The sequence below is a fragment of the Boleophthalmus pectinirostris genome, unplaced genomic scaffold (genome assembly GCF_026225935.1).
Source record: "Boleophthalmus pectinirostris isolate CB_2022bp ecotype Guang Dong unplaced genomic scaffold, ASM2622593v1 HiC_scaffold_9, whole genome shotgun sequence".
In the NCBI taxonomy this organism is placed as follows: domain Eukaryota; kingdom Metazoa; phylum Chordata; class Actinopteri; order Gobiiformes; family Gobiidae; genus Boleophthalmus; species Boleophthalmus pectinirostris.
In genome coordinates, this window is record NW_026571541.1 from 3146418 (window position 1) to 3162210 (window position 15793).

Sequence of the window (15793 nt, forward strand, 5' to 3'; positions counted from 1 at the left end):
GACTGGTTTCCTGTGGGTGGAAGTGTCTGACATGTGGGTGGGGTTAAGCAGGTGCACACAGCTACCAAGTGTGTTTCTGCAGATATTTGCCTCTGATGTTTGCTTACTTCAGATGTTTGACTAGAGAAAGAGACATAACTGTCCTATGAGCCAATTGGTTAATGTCAGGGTTAAGTTCTTCTGGATCCAAATGAATTCACTACAAGCTGCTCCAAGGATTTGAACAATGTGGTTTTAAAATGTTTCTCCACAATAGTACTCTGGAATGTACTATTAGTCGGTCTTTCTATGGATTTTAAAAGCTAAATATCAGTTATCTGCCACAACAGCAGCCAATTGGTATAGGCTATAAAACAAAAAAAATTGAAATAGAAAGGATCTTTGTGCCTTTATGCTCATAAAGGCACAAAGATCCTTTCTATTTCATTTGAAGGAGAGGTTGATTGAGTACCCAAAAAAATGTAAACAAGTAAAAGTAACTTCAAAATAATATAACTTAAGTAAAAGTACAAAGTAGTGAAAACATAGACCTACTGAAGTAAGAGTAAAAAGGTACCTGGGAAAACTGTACTCAAATAAGAGTAACTGTCACGATGTAACATCTCATTTATAATTTAAGTGTAGGTGGGCCTAAACAATAGATGGACAAAACATTAAATAATGCATAAAATCTGGTATTAGTTTGTCAAAAATTAAAGCTTTTGTCACTGGTTAACTTCCTCACTGTGGGTTAGTAGTAAATGAAAAGTGTTTTGCATTTTACATTTGTAAGTGAATCATCCCACAACAACACCTTCTGCAGTCACAGGACAGATAGGAAATACATCTGATATTTGAATCTGCTGCTAACCACAATGAGTGAAGGAGCGATAAATTTACTGTATTTTTTCTTTTTTTTTTTATATGGACAGGAATATTTGAAATAGAAGGATCATCAAATATATTTACAAACTGTCTTAGTTATTTCACAGTGACATGTGGCATCTGTCACCTTGTCTCCTACCTCCTCTCCATCATTGGTTACATGTTGCCAGTTTTCTTCTGCATTATGGGATGTAGGTGTTCTACAAGCTGCTGAAAAACATGAAATAAATAATAACTTGGATTAAAAAAACAAAAAACATAAACTGCAATATGGATTCAAGTGTGTTTGAAGTCACTAGGTGAAGGTAGATCACAGCTATATGCTGTTAAGCTTTTAAAAACTTGTACATTTTGTAGTCAGTTTTGTGAGTCAGTTTAGTTATAATTTCTTTATTTTTTAAATATATAATTTCTTTCGTGGTGTGGGTAAGGCTTAGCTCTAGCTGTAGAACAGTCTTTAGAAAATATGTTGGGTTGCTCTAAGTGACAAGGGGTATAATCATAGCAAACAGATTATAGAATGTTTACTTAGCAAATGAAATGAGCTGGAATAGGTGGGAATAAGAAGCTCTCATCATTGCTTGCTCTAGTGAAGAAAAATAAAACAATTAATCAATTTTACATCACTGTGATAGACTCAATTATCAACTAACAGCACTAATAATTTCATATTGTTGTCTAGGTGTGACTAATATACAGTATGTTTATATGGAACACAGTTAACATTAGAGTTTGTAAAGTTGATTGAGTTTCAGGGTTAATTTGTAAAAAAAAAAAAAAAAAAAAAAAAAAAAACTCATTCACTTAATGCAATCTAAAAATTACTCGTCCAAAAGTTGCCGTTTACGCTCGCGTAGGGCCAAATACGCGTGCAGTGGAGCCTTAGGGCCTGATATGGCACAGGCTGGTCACCTCAAACGCAAGGATTTCCACAGTAAATTTGAAAGCACAAATTAAGCGTATTTCTCAATCTGGTCTCCTTCAGACATACATAACTGCCCCAGCGACAGCGTGTGCTGATAGTAACAGGCCAGATACAACAAGAAATGCATGTTTTGTATTCTGAGGAAACGCGCCCTGCCCTCGCGTAGGGCGTCAAAATCATAGAACTATAGCATGGTCAAAATTTACCGGATTCCATTTTCTGAAAACTATGCGCGCAGGACAACAATATTTTCAAACAATAAAACAGGTCAAAATTTTTAAAAAAGCTATTAAAATATACAGTGTCTACAAGAGTACTCCTCTCCTCTGTAAGTACTCCTCTACACTTTGTTACATTTTTTGAATTTGATTTAACCACCCCCGTACCGTAAGTGTTATCTATGTGACTGTGTGTATTTCAACATATCGACTTATCAAAAAAAAAAAAAAAAAAAAAGGACGTGTTGCTCTGAACGCGGACCGTAGAGGGCAGTACCACTTGTCTGCGCTGGTCCGTCACTATTTGTCCTCCCCCGGTCTTCCTCTCTTTTCTGGGCTGCCCATCAGCTCTATCCGCTCGGCTCCTGATGCTCTTAGCACACGTGTGGCGCTAATCGGTACATTTGCGGACATCAAAAAAGAAAAAAAAACACTAATCGAATGGCGTCGTCTTTTGAGCAAATGAGAGCAAATGTGGGGAGACTGCTCCGAGGCATCGACAGGTGATCCTCTGCCGTTTGCACTGGTGCTAGGCTAATGTTATGCTAAAGCTAGGCTAACACGCGGCTAATGTGTCTGTGGGGCGCACGATCTGCATAAATTATCCATAAAAGTTACAAATTGTGCCTCTGTGCTACCGTCATCCAATGTCGACAACTTCGTAGAGTAAGACTGTTCAAAATAGTCTCATGCTGTTAAATGTCCTAAAGCTGCTGTGTCTTGGTTTATTGTTCTTTGTAATTCTCCCTTTTGTCAAATTAAAGGTCCTGTATTGCACAAAATTTACTCTTATGAGCTTTAAGCTATGTTATGTGTTGTTACCTTTTCACAAAAACATATCTGGAGTTGTGTTTTTTTCATTCACTCATGTTTGAGTAACCCTGTCTACATCTCCAAAGCTCAAAATGCTCTGTTCCAACTTGTGATGTCATTAAGCATTAGTTTTCAACTTAATGGCTCCTTTTACTTTTAGATCAGAAGAGATTGGCAATTCCAGGGTAAAATTTATCCAAGGAGGACCCGAGTTTTTCACTTTTGAGACAAGAACACAGCTTAAATATGCAGGGTTTCTGATTTAAACATGTGGCTGGAAAAAAAAAACACACAACTCCAGGTCTGTTTGTGACGGGGAAACTACATTATAACATATGTAGATCAGGTAATAGTGCAATATATGCAAATACTTATAATACAAATATTGAATAGCTAAGATCATTTTTGTGAATTGAGATCCAGATCTGTGTTTATACTTTGCAGCTGATATATCAACATTCCCTGGAGGTGATATGCTACCTTTGTCAAAAATGAGACAAACTAACTCATGTCTGAAAGAGGGATGCAAGAAACACATGTGTTCAAATCAAATACTGTCATCTTAAAGCTTTTGTCACTGGTTAACTTCCTCACTGTGGGTTAGTAGTAAATGAAAAGTGTTTTGTATTTTACATTTGTAAGTGAATCATCCCACAACAACACCTTCTGCAGTCACAGGACAGATACGAAATACATCTGACATTTGAATCTGCTGCTGTCCTCAATGAGTGAAGGAGCGATGAATTTACTGTATTTTTTCATATGGACATGAATATTTGAAATAGATATGCTAACAGTAGGCACTGTTCTGTCTGAAGCTTTGTTACTCAAGTTAGACTCTGATATGATCTTTAACACAATCTGACCATAAATAACTGATTTAGCTGGAGCTACAACATGTGAGCTGATCTGTTCTGTACAGCTAGTCTCTTGATTCTCTTGATGAGAGTCACTAACTGAAAAACTGTTAATTTGAGAGACACTTGTTTAACAGTGTGTTTTAGTCCCAGCTAAATCAGTTCTTTATGGTCAGATCTTATTTCTTATTTTATTTATTTGTAAAGGGACAATACATATTAATGAACATTAAAAATGTAAAGATCAAATAGAGCAAATATCAAATTAGACGTACATGTACAGACCTACTTTTTAATTTGTCCTCTTTTGGTAGCAGTACTTGCACTGTAACTATTAGTATGACTGTACTTTTGCTTGAGTACACATTTTCAGTAATCTTGCAACCATGGGTAAAATATAAATATTCAAATGTAAATCTGTGTGTCATCTTTAGGTACAACCCAGAAAATCTAGCGACCCTGGAGCGTTATGTGGATACGCAGGCCCGAGAGAATGCCTATGACCTGGAAGCCAACCTGGCTGTTCTTAAACTGTATGTCTGCCCTTTTGTATATACACATGTACACATATACACACAAGACAAGTGTGTGTGTGTGCACTTGATGCGAACAAACCTGGATTATGAATGCACATGATAGACTCATGGATGGCCTCTTTACTACTCTCTGCTACTCACCCTTGATTATGATTAGGTTTAACATACCATTTTTCCAAGAATTTTAAATTTTCTATACATATGCCAATTTTTTTTTTCCATTTTATTGCTGTGTGTGTGGGTTTGGGTTGTGTCAATACCTGGTGAACATTTCACATCAATAGCACCATAAAATTGTCTAAAATATTATTATATTATATTTATTTATTCTTTTTGTGCCCTGAATAACTATTATCAATTAACTGTATGACTTGACACCCTTATACAAATGCTCTTTTGGCGATGTCTAACCATTTTCTGTGAGTTCTACTTGCCTGACCAGCCAATCCCTTCTACATTCTGTTTGAATCCAGAAGTGTCTGGAACCGGACAATAGAGGGTGAAAATTTTCTGTCCTAATTTGCGTTGATCCTTCTGTCTTTGTAAGGATTTGTCAAAGCACGTGGCTCCGGCTAGCCAGGCAAGAGTCCTACAGTATAAAAGAAGAAACATGTTTTTGTCCTTTTATAATAGAATGAGGAATCTCTATTGTTTCTTTCAGTAATACTACATATAAACGGAGTGCTTTTGTTTACCAAATAATGAATTGTGTTTGTACATGTTTGAAGTGCAATTGAGTAATTAGACACTAAACATGTGCATGCAGGTACCAGTTTAACCCTGCCTACTTCCAGACCCAAGTGACATCACAGATCCTGTTGAAAGCTCTGACCAACCTGCCCCACACAGACTTCACCCTGTGCAAGTGCATGATCGACCAGACACACGTATCCTTCTGGTGCTCCGCTCTCTCACTGTTAAGCTGTGCAGTAGTGTTACTTTATTATTTTACCAATGATACATTTCCAGAGTGCGCTCCTTAACAGCGTTTAATAGAGCTAACCTGCCAGATTGTTTTTTTGTGAGCCTTATCAAAAGCTAAACCTTTTTCTTGTTTATTTAATGATACTTCAGTAATTACTTAAACAGTTGGCCTTGTTATTTCTTGTGCAAATCTGATTAGGATAGCTGTACACTTCTAAATGGGAGGGTGAGTGTCCACTGATCCAAAGGTTGGCAGGTTGAATCCTGCTCTTGACATTAACATCATTGGTTGAGCTCTCAGATCCACTGACCTACAGATTGGCTGTTTGATTCCAGATGAATGCTGTCATTTATATTGGCACCATGTGCTTATTTTTTCTGCCAAAAAGCCTGGAGACACTCCGTTGACATTGAAAAATTTGAACTCCAATCTAATTTGAGAGGCGCGTAGCATAATGACGGCCGTTGGACGTGCGTATTACACTGCTGGTGTCAATTGTCCGACTGGTTAAAATGGAAAGCAATACCTGCACACATGCTGCACGTAACATGACCAGATGAGACTGGCTGAAATTCAGGACAGTGTTTTTTCCCCAAAACCTGTCACAAACATAATGATCAATATGATTGCTAGTGGGTCACACAGTGGAACATGGAGGTCAGCTCAGCAGCAGTAATTTTATCGTACATAGAATCCTGTTTCTAAAAGGTGGACGAGACCAATGTGTCGGTCTGCACTGCTGTTTGTACAGTGTCATTTGCTGCTAGCATGTCTAGCATAGTCTTAACATCTGCTTCCCCTCCATGAGAAACGCCAAACTCTTTTCTACAAACTTTACAGAATTGAGTCATTTCATTCCTTAGGGCTTTGGCACTCCACAGGTACTTCCCCACCCACTCCTCCCGACCCACTCCTCCCGGTACTTGCATTGACACTTTTTGCTTTTCAGCAGTGTGTTGGGGGTCTGGTACACCAGCCATGTCGAATGAATGAAAATTTTCAGTGCGCCTAATTGTAGAACATCAAAAAATAAACAAAATAGATGCTAGATTGTAACCGGGACTGTACACAGTCACTTAGGCCCCTGACCGCTGACGGCAGTCGACCTCTCTACAAACACTTTTCAATGTTTATCAGAAAATAACTACTCAGTATGAGTGTAATTTTCAGGACAAGAGCTTAGATTTTGGGAGTGTAGCAAATTTTTCAAGACATCTGGTCACCCTAGCTGCGCGTATGCTGTGCTGCAGCACTTACGCTCTGTTACAGCTTTGGTGTAAATTGGGGATTAGTCAAAGAGCTCAAATGTTCAAAGAGGGGGTATTAACAGCTAAACATATAATAAGGGAGAAAAATGCTATGCTAAATAGATTATGTATAACTGCAATAAATAACACTTGAATAAAAATTTGATCACAAAAAAATTAGTGCAGACTTGTGATGTGAGGAGGAGCCTGTGTGAGCGGTGAGTGTTGGAAATCTGTCGACTTTGAAGCTAGTTTTGTTTTTTTTTGTTATTGGTTAGCGATTAGCTGCTGTAGCTCCCACACATAAACAGACTGTTTTCTATTGGCCTGTTGTAAAGTGACTACATTGTCCGTATATTTGTTACTGGACCTGCACTGATATGTAAATGAGCTGTGAATAGACGTGTGAATGATGAGATTTACACATATAATTAATTACCGAGGTGCGCAGCATTTATGGCTAACTGCTAATAGAGGTAGTTTCTTTACTAGCTAGTAGTGATGGGTCGGTCGCGAACGAAGCGGCTCTTTGAAGCAAACAAAGGGAGCCTGCTCCTTATTGGAAGCCGTGTTTTCTCTTTCTCTCACTGTTTTTCTCTTCACGTTGCGTGCAGACCCGTGGGAGTTTGACAGCGGCAGCGACTGAAAATGAAACTTTTAGAAATCTGCGTGTGTATAGGAGAGAAAAAACGTGCATATTTGGTTGTAGTTCAGCATAAAATAAATAAACCTGGACTAATCTTGGGCTCGCGAGACGGAGAGAGATGGAGACAGAGTCCCGACACTCAGTCCTGGTTCAGTTCTGGTTTAGTCCTGTTTTACACATGGTTTAGATCTGGTTTAGACTGCTTTAGTCCTGCTTTAGTCCTGCTTTAGTCCTGCTTTAGTCCTGCTTTAGTCCTCCTTGCAACAAAACAACCTGAAGAGCCGCTTGGGAGCTGAAAGAGCCAGCTGCTTTTAGTGAGCCGAGCCAAAAAAGCCGGTTCTCTAACAAGAACTGAAATACCCATCACTAGCTGCTAGAATGTGATGCACAAATGCCATTAGGCCGACCTAGTCTGTAAATATGACGTGAAGAGGCAAAATAACAATAAATGTTGCATAAATAAACCAAATTTAAAATCCACTAGAGCCAAACCTAAGTTTTTTAAACATTTCAAGATTTACAGTGAATTTTTACATCACTAAATATATCGGCGATTATATCAGCAGCTCCAACTCCCATTTAATCGGTATCATATCGGCCACAACAAAATCCATATCAGTCGGGCCCTAGTGATGAGTAGTCAAACCTGTTGGAAAAGTTAATCCCATAGTAACTCTCTTGAGAGTCTTTGAGAGAACACTTGGACTTGCATGCTCTTTTTCTTAGTGCTGTGGACAGTTACCGTTCTGTTAGTACTGTACTGTCAGGTCAAACAGTAGTTTATAGTGTCAATAAATGATGCTAGAACACTCACAAAACTCATTTTAGATTGTCTAACTTAAAGTGGGTTTACATATGGGTATTTGTTGCTTGATGCAGTCGTTAGAGCTGCCTCCCTAACAGAAACTACTGAGTCCGTGTCATGGTCTATGTACAGACAAGACTAATATCTTGTAATATAGTTTGTATGTAATGTGATTTTTTGTATTAATGTTTGGCTTGTGGAGTGGGGATGCATTTCCTTGACTACAGTGTCGCAGCAGGAGGAGCGGCCCATCAGACAGATCCTGTACCTGGGGAACCTGTTGGAGACTTGCCACTTTCAGAGCTTCTGGGTAAGGCATTGTTGTTGCGTGCTGTGTTGTGTGGAGCATTGTGTGCAGTATTGTGTGAGTTTGACCCAGGCTTTGTGTGTGCAGACAAGTCTGGAGGAGAACAGAGAGCTGATTGATGGCATTGCTGGCTTTGAGGACTCTGTTCGTAAATGTGAGTATGTGCACTGTGCAGCTCGAGGAGACCACATGTCCCTTTAACCCCCATACTTCTCTGTGCAGTCATCTGCCACGTAGTGGGCATCACGTACCAGACCATCGATCGGCGCCTTTTGGCAGAGATGCTGGGGGATCCGCTAGGTGAGACTGGCCTCTGTACAAAACTGTCAAGTGCCCTCTGAAGATTCCTAATAATCCTGCGGTGTTCAGACACACAGGTGAAGGCTTGGATGAACAAGTATGGTTGGACAGAGGACGAAGATGGACAGGTGTTCATCTTCAACCAAGAGGAGAGCGTCAAACCTAAGAACATTGTGGAGAAGATCGACTTTGAAAGTGAGTGTCCTTATGACCTGCACCTGATTCTTTCAGTCACCCTTTAGGGTAGAGCCGGGCGATATGGAAAAAAAAAAACGCTGATGCTTGACAGCCTCTACTGTCAGCAATAAACTTATACCGGTGTGCGGGAGCGGGCTAGCATATCACTGCAGCCTGTGTGCTCGTCTGGTGTCAGTGGGTACTTTGCAGTCTATCACAAACACATGCCCCCAGTGTGCAGCTTGTCCACAACATTGTGTCCACTCGTGTACCAGCATTTTTAAAATATCCTACCTCCTCCCCACATAGTGCACATCTACTAAGTCGCGCTGATAAGAAGAGCAAGACGAAATGTGAAGCAAAAACTAATCTATATGCTACCGTGTCAGCATAACAGGCGTACTGTGATATGTGGGCTGAAGTTTGCCTAATAAAATTGCAAATAAATCTGTGTGTGTCATGATGCGCGTTTGACTTGGTAAATGTGTAGAGGCTGAATACCACTGTAAAACCAATAAGAGAATGTAACTCCAGTTAGGAATTTGAAAAAACAAGTTTAATTAAAGCCGCGCGCGGCGATGGTGGCAGGGGCGCGCAGTCGCTCCCCAGGCAACCGCCGGGGACTCGCGACCTCCCCAACACGCCACTCTTTCTTCCCGACAGCCGCCCAGGTCGACAGCTCGTCCATTAGACACATTACATAATGCACCTTTAAATATTTTAAGGAGTCATTGCGCCCCTGCTGGCCAACAGTAGAAAATGCACCATGACCATAATAGAATTTCTGACTTGTAATCATGCATAGAATTTAATTCCCGAATGTGGTACAAATCCAATAATGTTGATGGGTCATGTGTATGCTAGGGGGCGCTATAGAGTTCACTTTTCATATACTTTATAGTGTATTATATTCAGGCCGTGATCATGCCTTAGTGATTAAAATTTCAGCACGTTCGGACAAAACCTGTTTCTGTAATAAAGTTGTTTACTATTTTTGCGCCCCTACTGGCCAACCGTGAAAAATGTATCATGTCCGTAATAGACTTTTTTGCTTGTCATCATGCATAGAATTTAATCTCCGAATTTGGTACTAATCCGATAATGTTGATGTTTCATGTATATGCTAGGGGGCGCTATAGAGCTCACTTTTCATATGTTTTATAGTTTATTATATTCAGGCCGTGATCAGGCATTAATGATTTAAATTTCAGCACGATCGGACTAAGCCTGTGGGTGTAATAATTTTTTAACTATTTTTTGGTGGAGTCTTTGCGCCCCTGCTGGCCAATGGTGGAAAATGCATCATGTCCATAATAAACTTTTTTGCTTGTCATCATGCATAGAATTTAATCCCCGAATTTGGTACTAATCCGATAATGTTGACATTTCACGTCTATGCTAGGGGGCGCTATAGAGTTCACTTTTATTAAATTTCATATTTCATTGCATTCAGACCTGGATCACGCCATTGTGTTGTGAATTTGAGTTGTCTAGGACAATGCCTGTGGCCGTGACAGGTCACCGAAAAAACTGGAAATGAAAGCATTTTTCGGCGGCGTGCTACGGGCGAACCGTAAGGAGTATCAATAAAAAAATTTATGATTTTTGTGAGTTTATGTCTCTAGATGTGACATGTGAAATTTGAGCTCATTTGGACCAAACCCTGGGGACTTGAATCTTTTTGTAGACACCCAAGTCAAAACGGCGGCGAATTTTTGATCCAATATGGCTGACTTCCTGTTGGTCATAGGGGTGCACAATGATTGACTTTTTTGTTTCTCCTTGAGTTCTATCACTGCCCCGAATTTCGTGAGCCTACGCCAAAATATATGTCTGAGCCTCCAATTCATTTTCAAAATTTGACATTTCAAGGGGGCGCTGTTGAGTGGGGGGGCTTTGGGCATTGTCACGATGCCCATTTTATCAAATTTTTCACCGGACCGGTCGATCTGATACCCGGTTTGGGGACTTTTCGTCGATGTTCAGGGGGTCAAAATCGCGATCGTTTGCAAGGAAAAATAATAATAAACAAACGTAAGAAACCAGCGAAGAACAATACCCCTCGCCTCTAACGTTGTTAGTGGCGTGGGCCAAAAATCCTACCCACTTTCTTCACTTTGAAGCAGTTTTCTGTAAAGTGCCAGTGGAAGTGGGATTAAAGAAGGGCTTCCCAAACTCTGGGTGTGAGTCCAAAAAATGGGAGCAGAGTGGTTAAGTGTAGTGCGGTTTTCTTGGCTTATTGTATGTCTAAATAAACATTAAAGGGACAGTCTGGAATTTTGGACATAGGACCTCATTTCCTAGTGAGCCACAGTGTTTGAGATGTGTGGAGACACTTTTTAAATATTCTATCCAGTCCTTGTATTTGGAGCGGTCAGCGGTGCTAGGCTAGTGCATGTCGGCCGTAGTTATCCTGCCATTAAAAAAAGTCTTACTCACTCCACAGAGCACCCGAAGCAAATCTATAATCACAACCCACTATCGATGTGAATGTCTGTGTTGATAGAATAATGTTTGAAATAAAACTATCCTTGCATCACATGAATTGTCACATGTTGAGGGACTATTTTCTCAGCAGCAGTAGAATTTTACTTTGCCGGTAAGATCGGTGCTAGGCAGTGTTGGAAAAGTTAATTTTCTACATGAACTATTTCAAAGTTCAGTTCACAAATGTCAAAATAAACTAGTTTGTTCTTAGTTCATCATTGTTTATAGTTAAGAGTTTGTTCATAGTTTCAAAAATGAACTAGTTCAGTAGTTTTTTTTTTCAATATGTTGTAGGCCAAAATCATAAATATATATTATGAATATATGTATTATATATAGGCTGTGTAATATCGTAATGAATGCCAGAAACACAGTCATTTTGGCCACTATTGGATGAACTATATCAGAGCACAACACACAGCCAAGCGCAAACTTTACGCAGCAGCACAACCTGATCCACCACTCACAACAACAACGTCAGCAAACCTTCAATAAGAGGCTACAGTCACAACACAAACAGCCGTTCCTACAGCAAACAGCAGAACAAGCAGCGCTGTTGCACCCTCAGATTTGCCCCAAACTAACGAAAGCAAGCCTCTTACCTTCTCCAGAGGACGGAAGCACAGTGTTTCCTCTATCCACTGTCCCACTGGTTCTGTCTCCAAAAGTGGATTGTTTCATATGATGAAATGAAACGGGTCCTTGTACCAGACAGGACAGCAGCTCTATCTGCAGGAGACAGGCGCAAAAGAGAGCCAGTGTTTTGTCTTGTTTCGATGACGCATGTGGCAATGCGACAGTGGTAGCTGTTGCCAGATTGAATGTTTTTCCTCTAAATAGTGAGGACTCTTAACAGTGTGTTTAGCTGGATTTTCGCCTGGAACACTAAAGAACTCTGGTACCCTATTGAACAATGTTAAATAAAAGCACATGCCGTTCACTGACACCAGAATGAACGCTTTCAGTTTGTTTGTCAGACTGTAATACAATACGTTCAGTTCACATTCGCCCAAAATATGTACGCGTTCAGGTACAAAACTGGTGCTTGGTGATATCAGTCCGCTGTTACCAAGCTTTCGATCAGGAAGTAAAACTCACTGCTGCTCAAACATAAATCCTTCAAATGCAAGGTTGGTTTAACTTCTAAAATTATTCTATCGACAGTCTGGCATAATAATTGCACCACAAACTCTTACTGCAACATGATTGGCTGTTGAGCTGGCTCTCTTTCTATAAGTCTATGGGGAAAATAAACAGAAATATTTGTCCCCTCTCACTTTTGAGATTTTTAAGGACAACTGTTAAGAACACCAACTCATAAAACAATACAATCAAACAACAATCCTTGAAGATGATTTCAGGGCACTAATGATGACTGCATGTTGCAGGTGTATCCAGTATTATGGCGACCTCCCAGTGATACTGATGCCTGCACAGACTACGCTGGATCATCACGTTTTCATCTTGTGTTTTTTGAATAAACATCTCTGTCTGACTGCATTGTCTCTTGTGTATGTGGCAGCTTTGTGGCAGCATATTTCTTTTGTTTGAAAAGGAGTGAAGATTGTTGGCTGTGTCACAACATTATTCAAGTTTATGCATTTCAGTGGGGAGGGGACGAGATCTCTTAAAGGTTGTATAGAGGATTTTCCAAGGAACGAGAAATCCAGCGACTGTTTGTCCTTTTTCAAATGTTGCGCATGCGTGAAACCACCCCCCCTCCCCTACAGCTCCCTACGTAGAAACGCCTTCTCCCGCCTCCTCTTTACGCCAGAAACAGGTTTGTTTACAGCCGGTGCTGCACATGACTTGTAAACAACTAACTACAGTGTTGGTTAGGCAAGGTGGAGAAGTGAGGAGCGGGGGGAGCGGGTGCGCGGACATTTCGTTCACGGACGAGAAGTGAGGAGCAGGGAGAAGAGCGGAGCAGGGAGAGGAGAGAGGAGAGAGGAGAGGGGAGCGGTGCGCGGAGATTCCGTGCCCGGAGAACTGAGGAGCAGGGGGAAGAGCGGAACGGGCAGCGGGGACAGGAGTAGGAAAGGGGAGCAGAGAAGGTTGCGCGGAGATTCCGTGCGAATGAACTAGCTACAACACGCAGCAGCAAGCGGACTCTTTCTTTGCCTTGAAAATTACGTTTTCAGACATAGGATATCGCTTTCGTGTCCTGAAAAACGTTTGTCTAGCTCTTGGAAATAAAGTACGTTTTCATAATAAGCAGAAGTGACCTGTCCAGGAGTAATTTGGCGACCAATGCGTCTGCTTCAGTTGCGCCATCGCTGGAATGAATCTACAAGAATCACCTTAGTTTGGCTTCGCTGCTTTTCCCCTTGTCTTCTTCTTTCAGCGACCTCAAAAACGGACTTTCTTTTGCGGCTAACTGCTCCTGGATTCTTGTCGCCATTGCAACAAACTTTGTGCTAACTGCGAGGAAGATATAGGTCAAAAAAAGCCGCTAAGAACTGTTGCGTTGGTGGAGTAAACAGCGTCTGTGCGGCTTGCGTCTGCGTGACAGGCGTACGTAAACCACGTACCGGCGGCGCGCAGGCAAGTCAGTTACGCTAGAAACTTAGGGAGATTGATTGACAGCCTGTCAGCTAACAGATAACGAGGCAGTGTCGTTATCTATTGGCAAATGTTTAGCTGGCCCCACCACGTCCAGAGTTGATGAATTTTTATTCTCTTTTTTTTGGTCATCATAATTACAAGGCTACTGCACCTCTATAATGCTATCATTGACAACTTGAAACAAAAACAAAACAAAAAAAATCCTCCATACAACCTTTAACATGAAATCTGAAAGCCTAAATGCATTTAGGCTATTAAGTGATCTAAATTTGGTCATTTGTATAACTTAATATCAATACACAGAAATACAGTCACAACACAATATTTAAGAGACTAAACTAAAAAAAAAAAATCATGTGAACAAAACTGGATTGAAGAGATTATTTCATTATATAGTAGCAGTTGTTGTCATGGACCCTATCTAATGTCTCATCCCACCCCCTACAATCCAGTGATTGGGTTCCCTCATGTTGAAAATAACCCCGGCACATGTCCCCCATGTGTTTGCTCAGATGAGGCAGATTTATGAAGTTTATGATTTAAGTTTGATATTTCATAAGAAAATTTAACTGAGTGAAAGATTTGCTCTTGACGCACGTTTGGGAATAAGAGATAATTGTGCAGTTTAAACTAAACCATTCATAATCTTCTGCATTGAACCGGATAAGCATAGGCATGCAGCCATTTCTGGTAAACAGGATCTGTGTGAAGGGCCGCCCTCAGGTGAGGACACCTGAGGCAACAGGAGTGGCTCTGGTTTTAAGCGCTCTGCTCTGCGCACTGCTCAGTACAGTGTGCGCAGGAAGAAAACTCACCATGAGCCGTTCTGCTTTAGAGCCAAGCACCGACAAGGCCGTCATGAGGAAGTCTGTGAGCCTGTCCTCAGATTGCTCTCTGCCGCAGGAGGACGACCTGGACTCGGATGAGCTCTTGGGCTCTCAGTCCCGTAGATGGCTTGCTGACCTGCTGAGCGCCGTGTCACCGATGGACATGGCGGATGATCCGAACACCGTGGGGCGGGACGGCCTCTTTGTTGACCACCACTTCCCCCTGGGCGAGTTGGAGATGCACTCCGGAGTCATGTGGAAGCGACCGAGAGTAAAGTCATTCTTCTGCAGAACTCGTCTTCTTGCCTTTTTCCTTATTATAATTAACATCACCTCTGATTCTGACATAGCTCCTCTTTCTTCACCTACAGTTTGTAGGTGAAGAAAGCTTGTTCAACTGCTACTTACTACTATATACTACTATATATACATATATTTGATCACTAGGGAAAATCTAATTTTGCTGCAGCAATATTTCCACTGCGCTTCTTAATCGCCTTTGTGTGTCAGTCAAAGATGAATGACATGAGGACTGGTCAGGAAGTTTCAGTGAGGGAAAATGGAGGCACTACTGTGGTAAGCCTCCACGGGTTGGCACGTGCGCCTCTGCTCTACTCCAGCATCCCCGAGCATACACGAGTCTGCCTATAGAAATATCTGAGTTTTTAATGCCTCTCTGTCTAATGCCTCTTTCATGCCTCTCTCATGTGCTCTCTCCTCCCTGGCTTGCTCAGGAGCTTTGTGCGTCTCCTCAGTTCACTGTCAACGGAGCGTCCCGCCTGGATATCTGCCAGGGCAAACTCAGTGAGTACACTGCTGCCAATGCAAAGTTAGACGTAGACTTAAACAAACTTTATTGATCCACAGGCAAAATTTACTTGGACACAGTAGCTCACACATCACAATATATTATAAAACAAAGTAAAAATATAAATTGTAATAATAAATTCTTAATAAGTAGCAAAAAAGATAGAGAGAGATGGGTGTCAAATAAGACATAATTATATAAATGTATTTGTACAAGTAAAAAAAAAAAAAAAAGTAATAAAAATATCTCACATGTCACCAATGACCTTAAATATATCCGCACTTCACACCAGATCAACAAAAAGAGACGCTATTGCACATTGCTGATGGCACTGAATGAACTAGGCCTATCCATAGGTTTCAGAACTATCAAAAATTAGGACTGTTGGTATAACAACGGACAATTTAAAACAAAATATTATATCTTTTGAATAAATATATAATTATATAATATAAGATATATTTTTTCCTACAACAGGAACCTGAA

At 40.8% G+C, this 15793-nt stretch overlaps 2 protein-coding genes across 5 annotated transcripts in view; both read left to right on the forward strand.

The window, feature by feature from the left end:
• The first annotated feature begins 2322 nt into the window (after positions 1 to 2322).
• On the forward strand, positions 2323 to 12607 carry eif3k (eukaryotic translation initiation factor 3, subunit K). Of its 2 annotated transcripts, none has more exons than XM_020938614.2 (8): positions 2323 to 2510; positions 4112 to 4210; positions 4980 to 5100; positions 8069 to 8146; positions 8231 to 8297; positions 8366 to 8443; positions 8513 to 8638; positions 12496 to 12607. In XM_020938614.2, exons 1-8 carry the CDS (start codon positions 2449 to 2451, stop codon positions 12525 to 12527), a joined length of 663 nt encoding a protein of 220 aa, XP_020794273.1. In that variant the 5' UTR covers positions 2323 to 2448; the 3' UTR covers positions 12528 to 12607. The 2 variants fall into 2 exon arrangements, with proteins under 2 accessions (XP_020794273.1, XP_020794274.1); XM_020938615.2 differs by having other exon boundaries at positions 8072 to 8146.
• A 1853-nt stretch (positions 12608 to 14460) lies between these two features.
• The window catches only part of zgc:85932 (uncharacterized protein LOC405875 homolog), a 20930-nt gene continuing 19597 nt past the window's right edge, over positions 14461 to 15793 (forward strand). For all 3 annotated transcript variants that reach the window (XR_002319131.2, XM_020938616.2, XM_055147942.1), the window contains exons 1-2: positions 14461 to 14770; positions 15234 to 15303. Coding sequence is in view for 2 of the 3 variants with exons in the window: in XM_020938616.2 (XP_020794275.1) it covers positions 14489 to 14770; positions 15234 to 15303 (352 nt within the window). In the remaining variant the exon portion in view is untranslated. The remainder of the gene's footprint in view (positions 14771 to 15233; positions 15304 to 15793) is intronic.

Bases quoted from the DNA above. Each gene is read 5' to 3' on its own strand.
- eif3k (XM_020938614.2), top strand. From the start codon at position 2,449: ATGGCGTCGTCTTTTGAGCAAATGAGAGCAAATGTGGGGAGACTGCTC. The intron at 4,211-4,979 runs GTATGTCTGCCC...ATGTGCATGCAG, and splicing joins AACCTGGCTGTTCTTAAACT to GTACCAGTTTAACCCTGCCT. The intron at 8,444-8,512 runs GTGAGACTGGCC...TGCGGTGTTCAG, and splicing joins GATGCTGGGGGATCCGCTAG to ACACACAGGTGAAGGCTTGG.